This window comes from Dreissena polymorpha, chromosome 1, assembly GCF_020536995.1.
Source record: "Dreissena polymorpha isolate Duluth1 chromosome 1, UMN_Dpol_1.0, whole genome shotgun sequence".
In the NCBI taxonomy this organism is placed as follows: domain Eukaryota; kingdom Metazoa; phylum Mollusca; class Bivalvia; order Myida; family Dreissenidae; genus Dreissena; species Dreissena polymorpha.
The window spans coordinates 30,945,765-30,959,239 of record NC_068355.1 but is presented as its reverse complement, the minus strand read 5'-3'; the positions used below and the strand labels follow the sequence as shown (position 1 = coordinate 30,959,239).

At 34.1% G+C, this 13,475-nt stretch overlaps 1 protein-coding gene across 2 annotated transcripts in view; it reads right to left on the bottom strand.

Annotated features, from left to right (window-relative positions):
* Nucleotides 1-13,475, bottom strand: part of LOC127875130 (uncharacterized) — a 162,733-nt gene that overhangs the window by 143,441 nt on the left and 5,817 nt on the right. For both annotated transcript variants that reach the window (XR_008047301.1, XM_052419967.1), the window contains exons 2-5: nt 5,905-6,673; nt 5,091-5,289; nt 4,220-4,246; nt 3,352-3,437 (exon numbers count right to left, since the gene is read on the bottom strand). Coding sequence is in view for 1 of the 2 variants with exons in the window: in XM_052419967.1 (XP_052275927.1) it covers nt 3,352-3,437; nt 4,220-4,246; nt 5,091-5,289; nt 5,905-6,673 (1,081 nt within the window). In the remaining variant the exon portion in view is untranslated. The remainder of the gene's footprint in view (nt 1-3,351; nt 3,438-4,219; nt 4,247-5,090; nt 5,290-5,904; nt 6,674-13,475) is intronic.

Sequence of the window (13,475 nt, the reverse complement as noted above, 5' to 3'; positions counted from 1 at the left end):
TGGTCAGTTAGTTTAGTTACATGATAAACAAGACTATTGTCAAGCAATATGGTCCCCTACCAGTGAAACTCCACCATTGTCAGATTTTTTATATATATATATTTGTTGCCATAGCAACCAGAATTTTTGACGTAGGAACAAAATGAAATGACGTGCATAATCTCCATATTGCCATCCATCCATGTTTCAAGTTTCATGAACAAATATAAAGAACTTTTAAAGTTATCGCAGGATCCAGAAAAATGTGACAGACTGACTGACTGACTGACTGACATACTGACGGACACACAGAGCGAAAACCATAAGGTTTCACCGGTAGGGGACAATTAAACAGTTCCAGTCCAGCTGTTTTATAATCATTACAAACATGATCAAATAAGACATTTTCCCTTGTACCTTTGTGTTCTTTAATCTCCAACAAAAATATAATATTGCTTGTAACTCATTTATAATGCCAAAAACATATTATCAACACAAAATACTATGCACAGCTCTGAGTATCTTTAAAAGCTTTCTTACACCTGTATAATAAAGCTACAGACACTTCCACGTAAATATGCTCAATGCTTAATATGTCATTGACGTTTATTAATTTTTTTTGATAGATTGTATAATATGCACCATGAATATAAATGGAATTACCTTTTTCATCTCAGATTGCATTATGTTATACATTGTACTCTAATGTTTCATAGTGTATATTATTTAAATATTGTAATCAAGTGTGTTGGAAAATAACCCACATGACATTTGACCTCTAAGTTTTACCTTGACCTTTGAGACAGGGTAGGGAGACAGATGCTACATGCGACAGGCTGTAAGACTAAAGATAGTTATTTGTAATAAGTTCATTTAAAATTGCATGATGAATGACACTTTTACAGCCCAGGCAGGCTGTTTAAATGCAAAATTTGACCTTTGACCTCTAAATATGACCTTGACTTTAGAGGCAGGAAGATGGGTGTTACATGAAACACATCATCTTATGGTGGTGGTCATTAGTGGTGAGTTGTTCTAAAATTGCATAATGAATGACACAATAACAGTCTGGACAAGCCCTCACACATGCACGCACTTACGCAAATACACTCCACTATAGTGATTGATATATTGAGCTTTATGAAAAAATATTATTTTAAAAACAAATATGGTATACATAATACAATTACAACAACTAACAAGTGTTCTGTCTTTTTTGAATACTTACAGTTTCTTGTATTTCCTTTAGTGGTAAGAAGCATTTGAAAAGAATAATTTTCTGCATTCAGTTTGTAGAATACATAACAAGAGCTTGTCACAGTAGTGCCAAATCCCCGCCGAAATGTGTTTGCTTGTATGACAACATTTGTTTTAGAGAGTAGAAAAATATTTGTAAAAACAAATAAAGGGAGATAATTCATTATGCTTCTGACAAAAATTTACTTTGAAATTAAATAAAGGTATATAATTCAAACACTAAGGAAGTTAGAGTTATGGTTCTTAGTCACTGCACTTCTCCTAGTTTTCATCTGTTTAAGTTTGAAGTTTCAAGTAAATCCCTTCAGTAGATTTAGAGTTATGCTCCGGACAAAAATTTACATTAAAATCATATAAAAGGGGAGATAATTCAAAAACTAAGGTAGATAGAGTTGTGGTTCTTGGTAACTGCACTTCTCCTAGTTGCCATCTGTGTATATTTCAAGTTTCAAGTAAATCCCTTCAGTACATTTAGAGTTATGCTCCGGACAAAAATGTACTTTAAAATCATATAAAAGGGGAGATAATTAAAAAACTAAGGTAGATAGAGTTATGGTTCTTGGTCACTGCACTTCTCCTAGTTGCCATCTGTTTATATTCTAAGTTCAAAGTAAATCCATTGAATAGATTTGGAGTTATGCTCCGGACAAAGTTTCAGCCGGACGCACGGACGGACAGACGGACGGACGGACGGACAGACGGACAGAACCAATTACTATATCCCCTACGAAAATTTTTCGGTGGGGATAATAAACAAGGTGTCTAAAAAGATGTCATTGATTCACAAAAGATGTCTACTGATCCACATATAATATAAGGATTGTCCATAAAGATGTCTACATATCCACATATAATATCAGGATTGTCAATAAAGATGTCTACTGATACACATATAATATAAAGGTTGTTCAAACATATGTGTACTGATCCTCTGGTTGAATGGTAGTGTATAAAAGGTTAAGACATATAAGAAAAGATTTTATTTTCAAGCTTTATGAATACAATTTGCAAACCTTATATTCTGTATGTGCTTTGTAAATGGGCTCTGCTCTTTGAAAAGGAGGTTTAATGCATGTTTCATCCCAGATTAGCCTGTGCAGTCTGCATAGGCTAATCAGAGACAACACTTTCCGCTTTTATGATATTTTTCATTTAAAGAAAGTCTCTTCTTAGCAAAAATCAAGTTGGGATGAAAAGTGTCATCCCTGATTAGCATGTGCGGACTGCACAGGCTTATCTAGGACAACACTTTACGCACATGCATTAAACCCCCTTTTCACAGAGCATGATTCAAATATATTTTAGATTCAATTGTAAAGTTCACATCATGATTATCACATAAGGACACAAACAGCAAGCATCATAATAAAGACAACATAATAATTAAACATAAGTTAAAGCCTCAGCCTTCCATACTCATTTCAATTGCATATATTTATGGCCTTAAGGTTTGGGAGTTATTCAGTTGGAAAATTCTTGTACATTATTTGGCAAATTTAAGGATATTGAAATACTGAATACAGAATTATGTAACATGTATGCCAAATTGTGGGTGTATTCAACAATTACAGACTGAAATGAGCACATATTAAGATTTGTCTAACTCAGAGGGGGTAATCACATGAAGACAATATGGCCGTAATAGGTATTTTTTGCCATTTTATACCTTTTATACCATTTTTTTTAATGCCGCTTCCAGCCATATCAGTAAGAAAGTGATAGCATTTATTTCGTATTTATATTCACTTTATATCTTCACTTGACTCAAAAAGAAAATCCTTAGCGGAGCTGTAATTTTGTTACCTGCTAAGAAATCTGGTAGCGAGTAAAGATGAGATATGGAGCAAATAATAATATGAAATAAACACTAATCACTTTCTTGCTGATATGGCTGGAAAATAAGCAGCATGTAATTTTTTAAATAAAAGTAATAAAGATCATAAAAAGGTGAAAAATATCTGTCTCGGCATCAATGAATCAAGCTTTATATTAAATAACAGATCAATTAACATAACATTACTAATTCAATCATCATTGTCGTGGTCGTTGTTTATATGATTTGGCATCAAAAAGCATACCATTGAATGAAATTACAACTAAGAATCTATGCCCTACCTATAAACAGTTTGTGAGTGCAGGTCTCCGTGGGGCAGAGGAGTGTGGCCATGACTACAAACCCAGTCTTCAACAGGCTGCTTGTTCTACAAAACAACATCAAAGGCTACATCTATACATATATACTTTTTAACTCTTTCCCATTTAGAAGCAAAGTGAAAATGGCTATGTGCAAACAGCATAAAACCAGAACAGCCAGCGAGTAATTGCAGTCTGTTCAGGTTTTATGCTGTTTGCTGCTCATCAGTATCTAAATATTGGAAATGAAAACTTGAATCTAGTCAGAAATATCTTAAATTAAATTTAACTTTCTTAGGGACTACAAATGCATCAAAATATGTATGTAAGTGATAAACCGTTAACATGGGAATACTAGTACCAGTACACACACAAAAAACAAGAGCACTGCATAACGGATGCCACGCTCGGCTGCGAAAGCTTGTCAGATTTTTTTATTTTTTTTAGGTCACAGTGACCTTGACCTTTGACCTAGTGACCCATAAATGGGTGTGGCGTGTAGAACTCAACAAGGTGCATATACATATGAAGTTTCAAAGTTGTAGGTGGAAGCGCTTTGATTTTAGAGCCAATGTTAAGGTTTTAGCACGACGCAGGCGGACGACACGACGAGCTGGCTATGCCAATAGCTCGAGTTTTCTCCGTAAACAGCCTCGCTAATAACACTTATTAGAACCTCATTTAAATAACATCTATTTATGTTTTAAAATGTGCTTTTGCAAAGTTAATTGGAAATACCACTGAATTAATCACATTGTTTTTGAGCATGTTGGAGGCACACCAGACATTTTAGACTTAATTTTCTCCAGCATGCACAGGTTAGTGACATTAATAAACCACAGGTACTTACATAGTAATGGGGATATTTCTTTGGATTCTGAAAAAGAAAGCTCCTGTTGCTTTATGACGTAAAAACATATACCATACTCATTCAAATTCCCTTATGTAGAATAGCTAAACCATTATTTCCCAAATACCGTATTCGTTCCGATAGACACACAATGAGGCATTCATTTGCTTAGTATGTGCAGCTATAAATAACAAAAAGACATACATATTTATTCCATAATGATTTGAAAATTCTAATGCAGTCACAAATATTTGTTGCCACTATCATAATCACAAGACTATTTATGTACATTGTCTTACAAAGTAAAATAAATTGTGTGTTGTTTAACTCTGTAACCGAATCTTTCTTTTTTTTACACACTTTTTTGAAATTGTTAAACAAAGAAAACTCTGTACAAGAGGGAAGCATTCATGTTTTCCTTGAGGATATCATGGAAACAACAGGGATCTATCGGGCAGCTTGTTTAATTTTGTTTGAAATATGACAGAAAACAGTAAAAATGAAAACAATATTGATTTGATTTATTTCTTGAATGGTAATCATGCATCTCAGAAAATTTGGGACTGCGAGTTAAATAGGGAATGTGGGACAAATGGAAGGAATACAGTAATAGATTAATTTAGTAATGAAGGATATGCAGAGACACAATGACAATAATTGTGTGTGTGTTTTTTTTATATGCTTTCAGCAAAACAATTATTGTAAAGGTGTAGATTAAGTTTCCTAAACTAAAACAATTATAATATACATGCAGCCAAAGATCATGTTACTTCATTACTGGACACATTCATGTTGATTATGTTATGCAATAACAACGTTTAATAACTTTACCATCATGCATTTTAAACGTGATTCTTGTTCACACACATACCCATGGCTTTGGTGTTGTGACATCCTTCACGAAGGCTAGGTCATCCTCATTACCAAGCATCTCCGGCACCTCTGGGAGAGTCCCCCAGTCCACAGGGGATAGCAGGACTATACAGGTGGCAGGATCCACGCCCAGGACTTCGGCTGGAACGTCCTTTTGTAACCATGGCAACAAAGGGTCAAGTGTGGTAGGGGTGCATCTTTAAGAAAGAGCATGCTATGCAGTGACATACATGTATGCTTTCATTAAAAAACAATTTTTTATAGATGGTTCAAATATTAAATTAAAAGATCATGTTACCATGACACAAACCTGTTTGAAACATTTAAATTTGAAAAAAAACAACATTACATTATATACAATAATAAAAGCATGGAATATTAATCAGTGTTATATGTGTTCATTTGAAACATTTGTTGTTGTTGTTTGTTCATGCATGACTTTTGAGTAATTTAATTTTATGTCATGTATACTTTCAGAAATATGTTGATCCACAAATAAATACAACTGAGCCTCACTCTCAGTATATAGGCCTTAATGCACTTTGCCTATAGTGTTACCCCAGATAATCCTTTGCAGTCTGCACAGGCTAATCAGGCACAACATTTTCCACTTTTACGGTAATTATCATTTGAAGAAAGTCTCTCTTTAGCAAACATCCAGATGAGGTGGAGAGTGTGGTCCAGAGATGAGGTGGATAGTGTGGTCCCTGATTAGCCTGGGTAGTCTTCACAAGGTTATCTGGGAGGAAACTTTAACACACATGCATTAAGCCCCATTTTACCAGGAAGGAAATTTCATGGCAGCAACTTACTTGTTTTGAAAACGAAGGTGATCATTCATCTTTGCATTTGTTTCATCGTTAGAGCATTTATATGGGAATGTGTCACAATCATCATTTACAGTTCTCAGATCTGGTGCGCTTCCAAACATGTATCTTCGCCTCTGTAAGCCATACACACATGGCTTTAAATCGTTTTGCAACAATTTTGAAGATAGATCTTGTTTATTGTCTGTTTTTACGGAATAAAATTCTGGCAAAGGATTGGAAAAGTGCATAGGTAGGCAATCTTGAAATGCATCTCTGTGAACTTCTTTTGGTGCTGGTAAAGCTAGCAGTTTTTCTTTTTCAATTTCAAAAAGATCTGGGATGACCTTACTTGCCAAGTCAATAATAGATATTGTCTCTTCAGAAACACCAGTGTCTTTAAACTTGTGTCCAGCACTCTGTGGCCTTTTATTTTTACATTTTGAATCGGTCTTCGATTTCGATCTTTCTCGAGCTTTGGCACTTTGAGTTCTTCTACAATAACTTGGAGCATCATTTGTGTTAGTAATATCATCTTCAGTTTTAAAGCCAGGGTGAACTACTAACTCCAAACATGGTGATGACTTGTCACTATGTGGACTAGATGAATTGAACAAACCCTCTTTTGTTGAAGCTGTGTTAATGCTAGATGATTGGTTTGCTAAATTTCTATCTGAAAATATACTGTTTTGGAATGTTGATCTAAACAGCTTCCCACTTCCCCTGTTGTGGAATTTTCCAAATGAAGCAGGTGGAACAGGTGGTTTGCATGGCACTGTAATATTGATTAAAATATACATTAATACATGAATTAATGATATATGGATTAATGGTAGAAAAACCATGTAACAAGTGGAATAAAAAATATAAACACAAAAGTGTTATTATCTCCCCTTGGAAAACCCTGAAAAATTCTAATCTGTTGTAACAGCAGAAGGAAGATACAAACTTTGAACAAAGAAGTTTTCTATGTAATGAGAACATAATGAGAATGCAATACTGCTCCAGCAGCTGGAGTTTCACTTCTTTAAATTCTATGATGTATATAATACTGATTTTTTTTAAAGATTTGTTTTAAATCAAGCTTCAGTTACAAGGGCATCCACCTTTTGCCACTAACAAGTATGCCATAACCATGTTGATGTTGAGAATTTTAGATGTTGAATAAACTTATGAAACATAACTAATTTCAAAAACAAGTATCATAAACTGCTAGCAAGAATGAACTAGGCAATTGCCGAGCAATAAAAGTCCCCTACCGATTATTGCAGGATCAACCATTTTCAGCAATATTTCTAGTCTATTTGTTGCTATAGCAACCAAAATTCTTGATGTAGGAACAAAATGAAATGATGTCCATAATCTCCATATTGCCATCTATGCATGATTCAAGTTAAGTGAAAAATATGAAGAACTTTTAAGTTATCGCAGGATCCACCATTTTCAGCAATATTTCTAGTCTACTTGTTGCCATACCAACCATAATTCTTGACCTAGGAACAAAATGAAATGACATGCATAATCTCCATATTGCCATCTGTCCATGATTCAAATTTCATGAAAAAAATGAAGAACTTTTAAAGTTATCCCAGGATCCAGAAAAGTGTGACAGACTGACAGACAGACAAACAGATTGACAGACACACAGAGCGCAAACCATAAGTCCCTCTGGTGAAACTGGTAGGGGACTAAAAACATGTTGAAAATTATTTGTAAAAAAAAGCAATCAGACCCAAGATATTACATATTGCTCATTTCATATTGCTGACCTAAGCAAATGATATTCACAATAACTTCCAGGTGTAAAAATATGTATAAATACATATAATTGATGGATAGTTCATATTCAACTCTTAGTGGAACAAACACTATGTTTACATAGTTACTACACAGATCTGGAATGATTACACACCTAAAACTTTTTATTCAAAACACATTTTTCAAAATGTAAAATGTATTGGTCGATATTAATGTACTTGTTCATGCGTCATTTATTTATATACATTTGTATATTTATTTAAAAAAAATATATTTGTAATTTTCTAAAATAATTAAGTAGCAAGAACAAAATGTTGCATAGAAATATTGCAAAAAATCTGTTTGAAACTCCCTAAATATATTTTTTATATGTATTCAGATTTTGAGATAATAACTCTTATTGAATATGTTGCCCTCAATTTGTCAGTAATCAATCTCTCTGTTGTTTGTCTCTGTGGAAATTTTTAAATTTTCATTTTGATGTTAGATATGCAATGCATCTACAAAGTTACTTCTTTGTTTCTTTGTAATCAACCATATAGTAATCGCTTTTTTATGTTGTTGTTATGTAAATTTATTATCTTTTATTATGTGTATGCTAGTCAATGATTCTCCATGACATACAGTCCTACCTGACTCAACGGTCACCAGAGAACCACGACCCCAGTCTACACCTGAGAATAATGGTCAACTGACTACGACGGCCAACGGTGTCTAGATTTCACTCCCAAAGCCATATTAAACCTGAGAATAGCGGTCACGAATCAGTCTTTTCGTGGTGCAAAAAGTAAACATATCAAACTTTGCTAATTTAGCTTCTTAACAATGTCGTCATAGCGTCTATTGTGTGTCTATTTTGCAGCTAAAGAATGTGATTGTGGTAACTGCTTTGAGGTGATAAATGCGTCCTTCTGTCAGAAAACATATAACTGGGTGTTTAAAAGGTCGATATCTGCGCTGGAGGCAAGCGCTGGAAACAACGCATCACGGTCCCTGTATGTGCATCCTAGACTGGTTGGTAAAATGTTTGTTCAATTATCAGTACATTTTCATTTGTATGTATTATGATGGCATGAGGATGATAATGATATTTTATTGGACAATTTTCTAATAAATTATAATGACCTATTGAATAGTTAATACCTTAATGGCATGAAACATGTGCAAGTAACAATTCAACAATATGCATTAATAACAGCAATGTGCTATTAATACTTTTTCGGGCGTGACATAAATTAAATATGATGACCATTATTTAAAAACATCTTCTGATGAAGGTGGATTTACTGAATGAACAAGATGCATGAGTATGCACAAAGAGTATAGTTGATAAACTCAAGAGTTAAACAGTAGGCATTCATTGAATTGATAAGATATTAATTTGTATTATTCATAGAAATAATTTAAGTTATACTAATTTATCGGCAATAAGCCTTTGATGAGGATTTGTTTTGTATTAATATTTGCTCAGTATCTCAACATTACTTGCTGCATATTTTCTTAGCGGGAACCGCTAAAACATTTCGCAGCCAGTAAAGTCAAGATATTGAGCAAATATGGATACAAAATAAATGTTGATCACTTTCTTGCTGATATGGCTGGAAACTGAGACACATTTAAACAATTTATAAAAGTTACATAAAGGGTATACAATTTTGAAAAATACCTGTCTCGGCATGAAAGTCGCCCATCTTGTTTGTCACATGATTACACTCTCTTTTTTTACCCTGAGAATTATTTTATCTTTTCATATAAACATGAAATTAAAAAGGTTATTGATTAACTCTTGGCATCTGGCAAAAAGTTGTAATGATGATCGATGCATATATATTTGTTTCCTCTTAGTGTTCTGTCTAATAAATTAGTTTGGATCTGTTTTTAGTTAGATTTATATGTATATGCTTCTTTCTTTTCTTCATTAATGCAGCACACTCTAATCTATTTCCAGTTTCAAGTAATGATGCGTTAGTGTTAGTAAAAAAATAAGCAATTTGAAATTTTTTATGTAAATTCACTTAAAAACTTTGACAATTGCATATACTGATTTTGGGGAAAGGGCCTGGCCATTTTTGAGGGGAAAAAAAACCGCATGAAACGCTGGATTTGGGGAAAAATAAGGAAAGTCAATCAATTTAACATATTTTACTGTTTTTAAAACAAATTCAAGGCAACAGATAATTAAACTAGAACTTTGTCACAGAAGAGACGTATACCCCCACATGCTTCATTGACACAGAATATTTTGCATGCTGTCTTCACAAAACAAGAGAAGCTAATTTATGGCAATTGTTAAGAATTACTATGCCATTATCATTTATGGCCATTTTGACCCTTGAACTCTTGAATTCTTTCGCATGACACGCCGTCCAATGACTGTGAACAAAATTAATGTACAGAGTCATTTTAAAATCTCACAATGAATGACATACTTATGGCTCGGACAAGCTAATTTATGGCCATTTTTTACTTTTGAACTCCAAATGTGACCTTGACCTTGGAGATAGCAACGTAATTCTTTTGCATGACACCGTCCAATAATAGTGAACAAATGTACAAAGAAATTATTGTAAAATCTCACTATGAATGACATAGTTATGGCCTGGACAAGATCATTTATGGCCATTTTTGACCTTTGAACTCAAAGTGTGACCTTGACCTTGGAGAAATTGACGTAATTCTTTTGCCTGACACACCGTCCAATGATTGTGAACAAATGTACCAATTAATTTTAAAATCTTACAATGAATGACACAGTTATGGCTCGAACAAGCCCATTTATGGCCATTTTTGACCTCTGAACTCAAAGTGTGACCTTGACGTTGCAGATATCGACGTAATTATTTCGCATGACCAACCGTCCAATGATGGTGAACCAAAAAAGCCACATGATTTTAAAATCTCACAATAAATGATATCCTTATGGTCAAGACAAGCTCATTTATGGCCATTTTTTACCTTTGAACTCAAAGTGCGACCTTAAACTTGAAGATATCGATGTAATTCTTTCGCATGACACACCCTTCAATGATGGTGAACAAATGTGTCAAATGATTTTAAAATCTCACAATTAATGACATAGTTATGGCCCGGACAAGCTCAGTAATAGCCATTTTTGACCTTTGAACTCACAGAACAACCTTGATGTTGCAGATTTCGACGTAATTCTTTCGCATGACACACTGTCCAATGATGGTGAACAAATGAGCCAAATGATTTTAAAATCTCACAATGAACTACATAGTTATGGCCCGGACAAGCTCATTAACAGCCATTTTTTATGTTTGAATTCAAAGTGTGACCTTGACATTGGAGATATCGACGTAATTCTTTTGCATGACACACCGTCCAATGATGGTAAACAAATGTGCCAAATGCTTTTATAGTCTCACAATCAATGACAAAGTAATGGCCCAGACAAGCTCATTTATGGGCAACTCCAAGTGTGACGTTGACCTTGGAGATATTGAAATACTTCTTTCCCATGGCACACTGTCCTATAATAGTGAACAAATGTACCAAGTCATTCTAAAATCTAAGGATAAATGACATAGTTATGGTCCCGACAAACTTTCGGTTTGAAACGCACTAAGTGACCCCGTGACCTAGTTTTTGACCAGGCATGACCCATATTTAAACTTGACCTAAACATCATCTAGATACAACTTCTGACCAAGTTTGGTGAAGATCGGATGTAATTTTCGGGACAGACCGACCGACAAAGTGACTCATATATAGCCAACATTACCATTGGTATAAATTGGGGTTTAATTATTCAATATGTGTTTTTTTCTACAATGGAAACGCTTTTTAACAACCTAAACGCAGATTTCCAAACCTAAACGCGGACCCTAAGTTCAAGGTCAAAGGGGTCAAACTTTGTGTGCGTATGGAAAGGCCATGTCCATATACACATGCATACCAAATATGAAGGTTACATCTGAAGCGACATAAAAGAGCATTTTTTCGAAGCCTTAATGCAAAGTGTGACAAACAGACGGACAGAAATGCAATAACTATATACCCACCTTCGTGGGCATAAAAATAGTAAAGTAAGAGTATGATAGTTTAAAGGTTTGAGCCTCAACTGGCACAGCCATGTTGTTGTTGTTGTTGTGTTTCTAGGTTCCTCCAATGACTTTGCAGAGTACCCAATACTACAGGTCAACTAGGTAGATAAATGTCTGGCACACGCGAATGTCTAACATTATAAAAGCTTGCGCAAGGGTAAGACACAACAATGGTCACATGACCATGAAATTTAACAAGCTTAAAATATAGAATTAATTAAAAGACGTGGGTGTGCGGGCTGCAAGACACAAAGTTAAAATCTAGGACTTTATAAAAACAATTCATAAGACTAGATTCATGTAATATAAATGGATTAAAAACCAAGTTAGCAAATTCAAAATGGCGGGAATCTGAAGCAGCGTGGTCGCATATCACAACCTAATATAACACGGAATTTGCCCTCCACCTAACAATATTTACCGTCACGTAGGGTATTTACAACATAGGGTATTGAAACAATAAATAAACAGACTCATATTCTTTCACTATACTTTTTATCCATTCAAACTAACCATCAAATATTCCTACTCATCATTTTACATTGAAATCTTTTTTATTTAAACCAAATAATGTCATTTGGTCTCTTTTAAACACAGAACATTCCAGAAAAGTCAGGTTTGCTTTTTTGTGTAAATAAATAGTATTATTGTGTTCAACAGAAAAAGGTTTATGGCAAAAGGAAAATTTGATGAACTTGAAATCAAAGGAAAATTTGAATAACTTGAAATCAAAGGAAAATTTGAATAACTTGAAATCAAATTCGGGTGGGATATTAAACACATGCAAACTGTTCTACCCAGTAATATTCTATAATAAATTTCTATTTAACTTACACATGATATGACATAAATAATTGAAACAAATTTAATTAATAAGTGCACTTGACATTTTTAACCACAAGTGATTAGCGTGTGGCTATGATATTAATTAGTGAAAACATCATTTTGAATGATAAATAATCATATTATAACGAAAAATCAACTTTTCTTAAACAAATTTCACCATCAAATATATAACAAGGTATTCAACTCTAATTCACCCGAAAACAAGCATTACTTGATCAATTTTGCAGCGATTTTCGTGATTTCGGTCTTATTCAACGCATAATTGAATTTCCTTTCTGGAAATGTATATGTCTTGCAATATTTTTACAAATCTGAGTCAACTTTTAAGAAATAACACGATACACAACTCGTGTGATCAACTTGATATCGATCAGAAAGGATTTCAGACTGAAATCTTCACAGAGTAAAGGGCATTTTCCCTGCAAAGTTCACGAACCTCGATACCATAATTCAATACAAGAGGGCCTGAAAGGCCCAAAGTCGCTCACCTGAGATAAAAAGAAATGACCTGTTCTTTGCTGCCCAAGTGTCAATGGAACAAATGTTCTAACCAAGTTTCATGAAGAATGAACAACAAATGGACCCATGGCGGAAATGTTTTTCAACAGACTGGAACCATTTTTGCACTCGTCCAAGATATTATTGGGACAAATCTTCTGACAAAGTTTCATGAAGATGCAATAATAAATGTGGCCTCTACAGTGTTAACAAGGCAAATATTCATGATGCACAACCAAAGACAGACAATTGACAAAAGGTGATCGCAAAAGTTCACCATGAGCAAAAAATGTGACTTCTAGAGTGTTCACAAGCTTTTTTTTACTATATAAATATAAGGAAAATGACCCCGGCGGCCATGCTTTTTTACCGATCCAAACCATTTTCAAACTCAACCGTCATATCCAG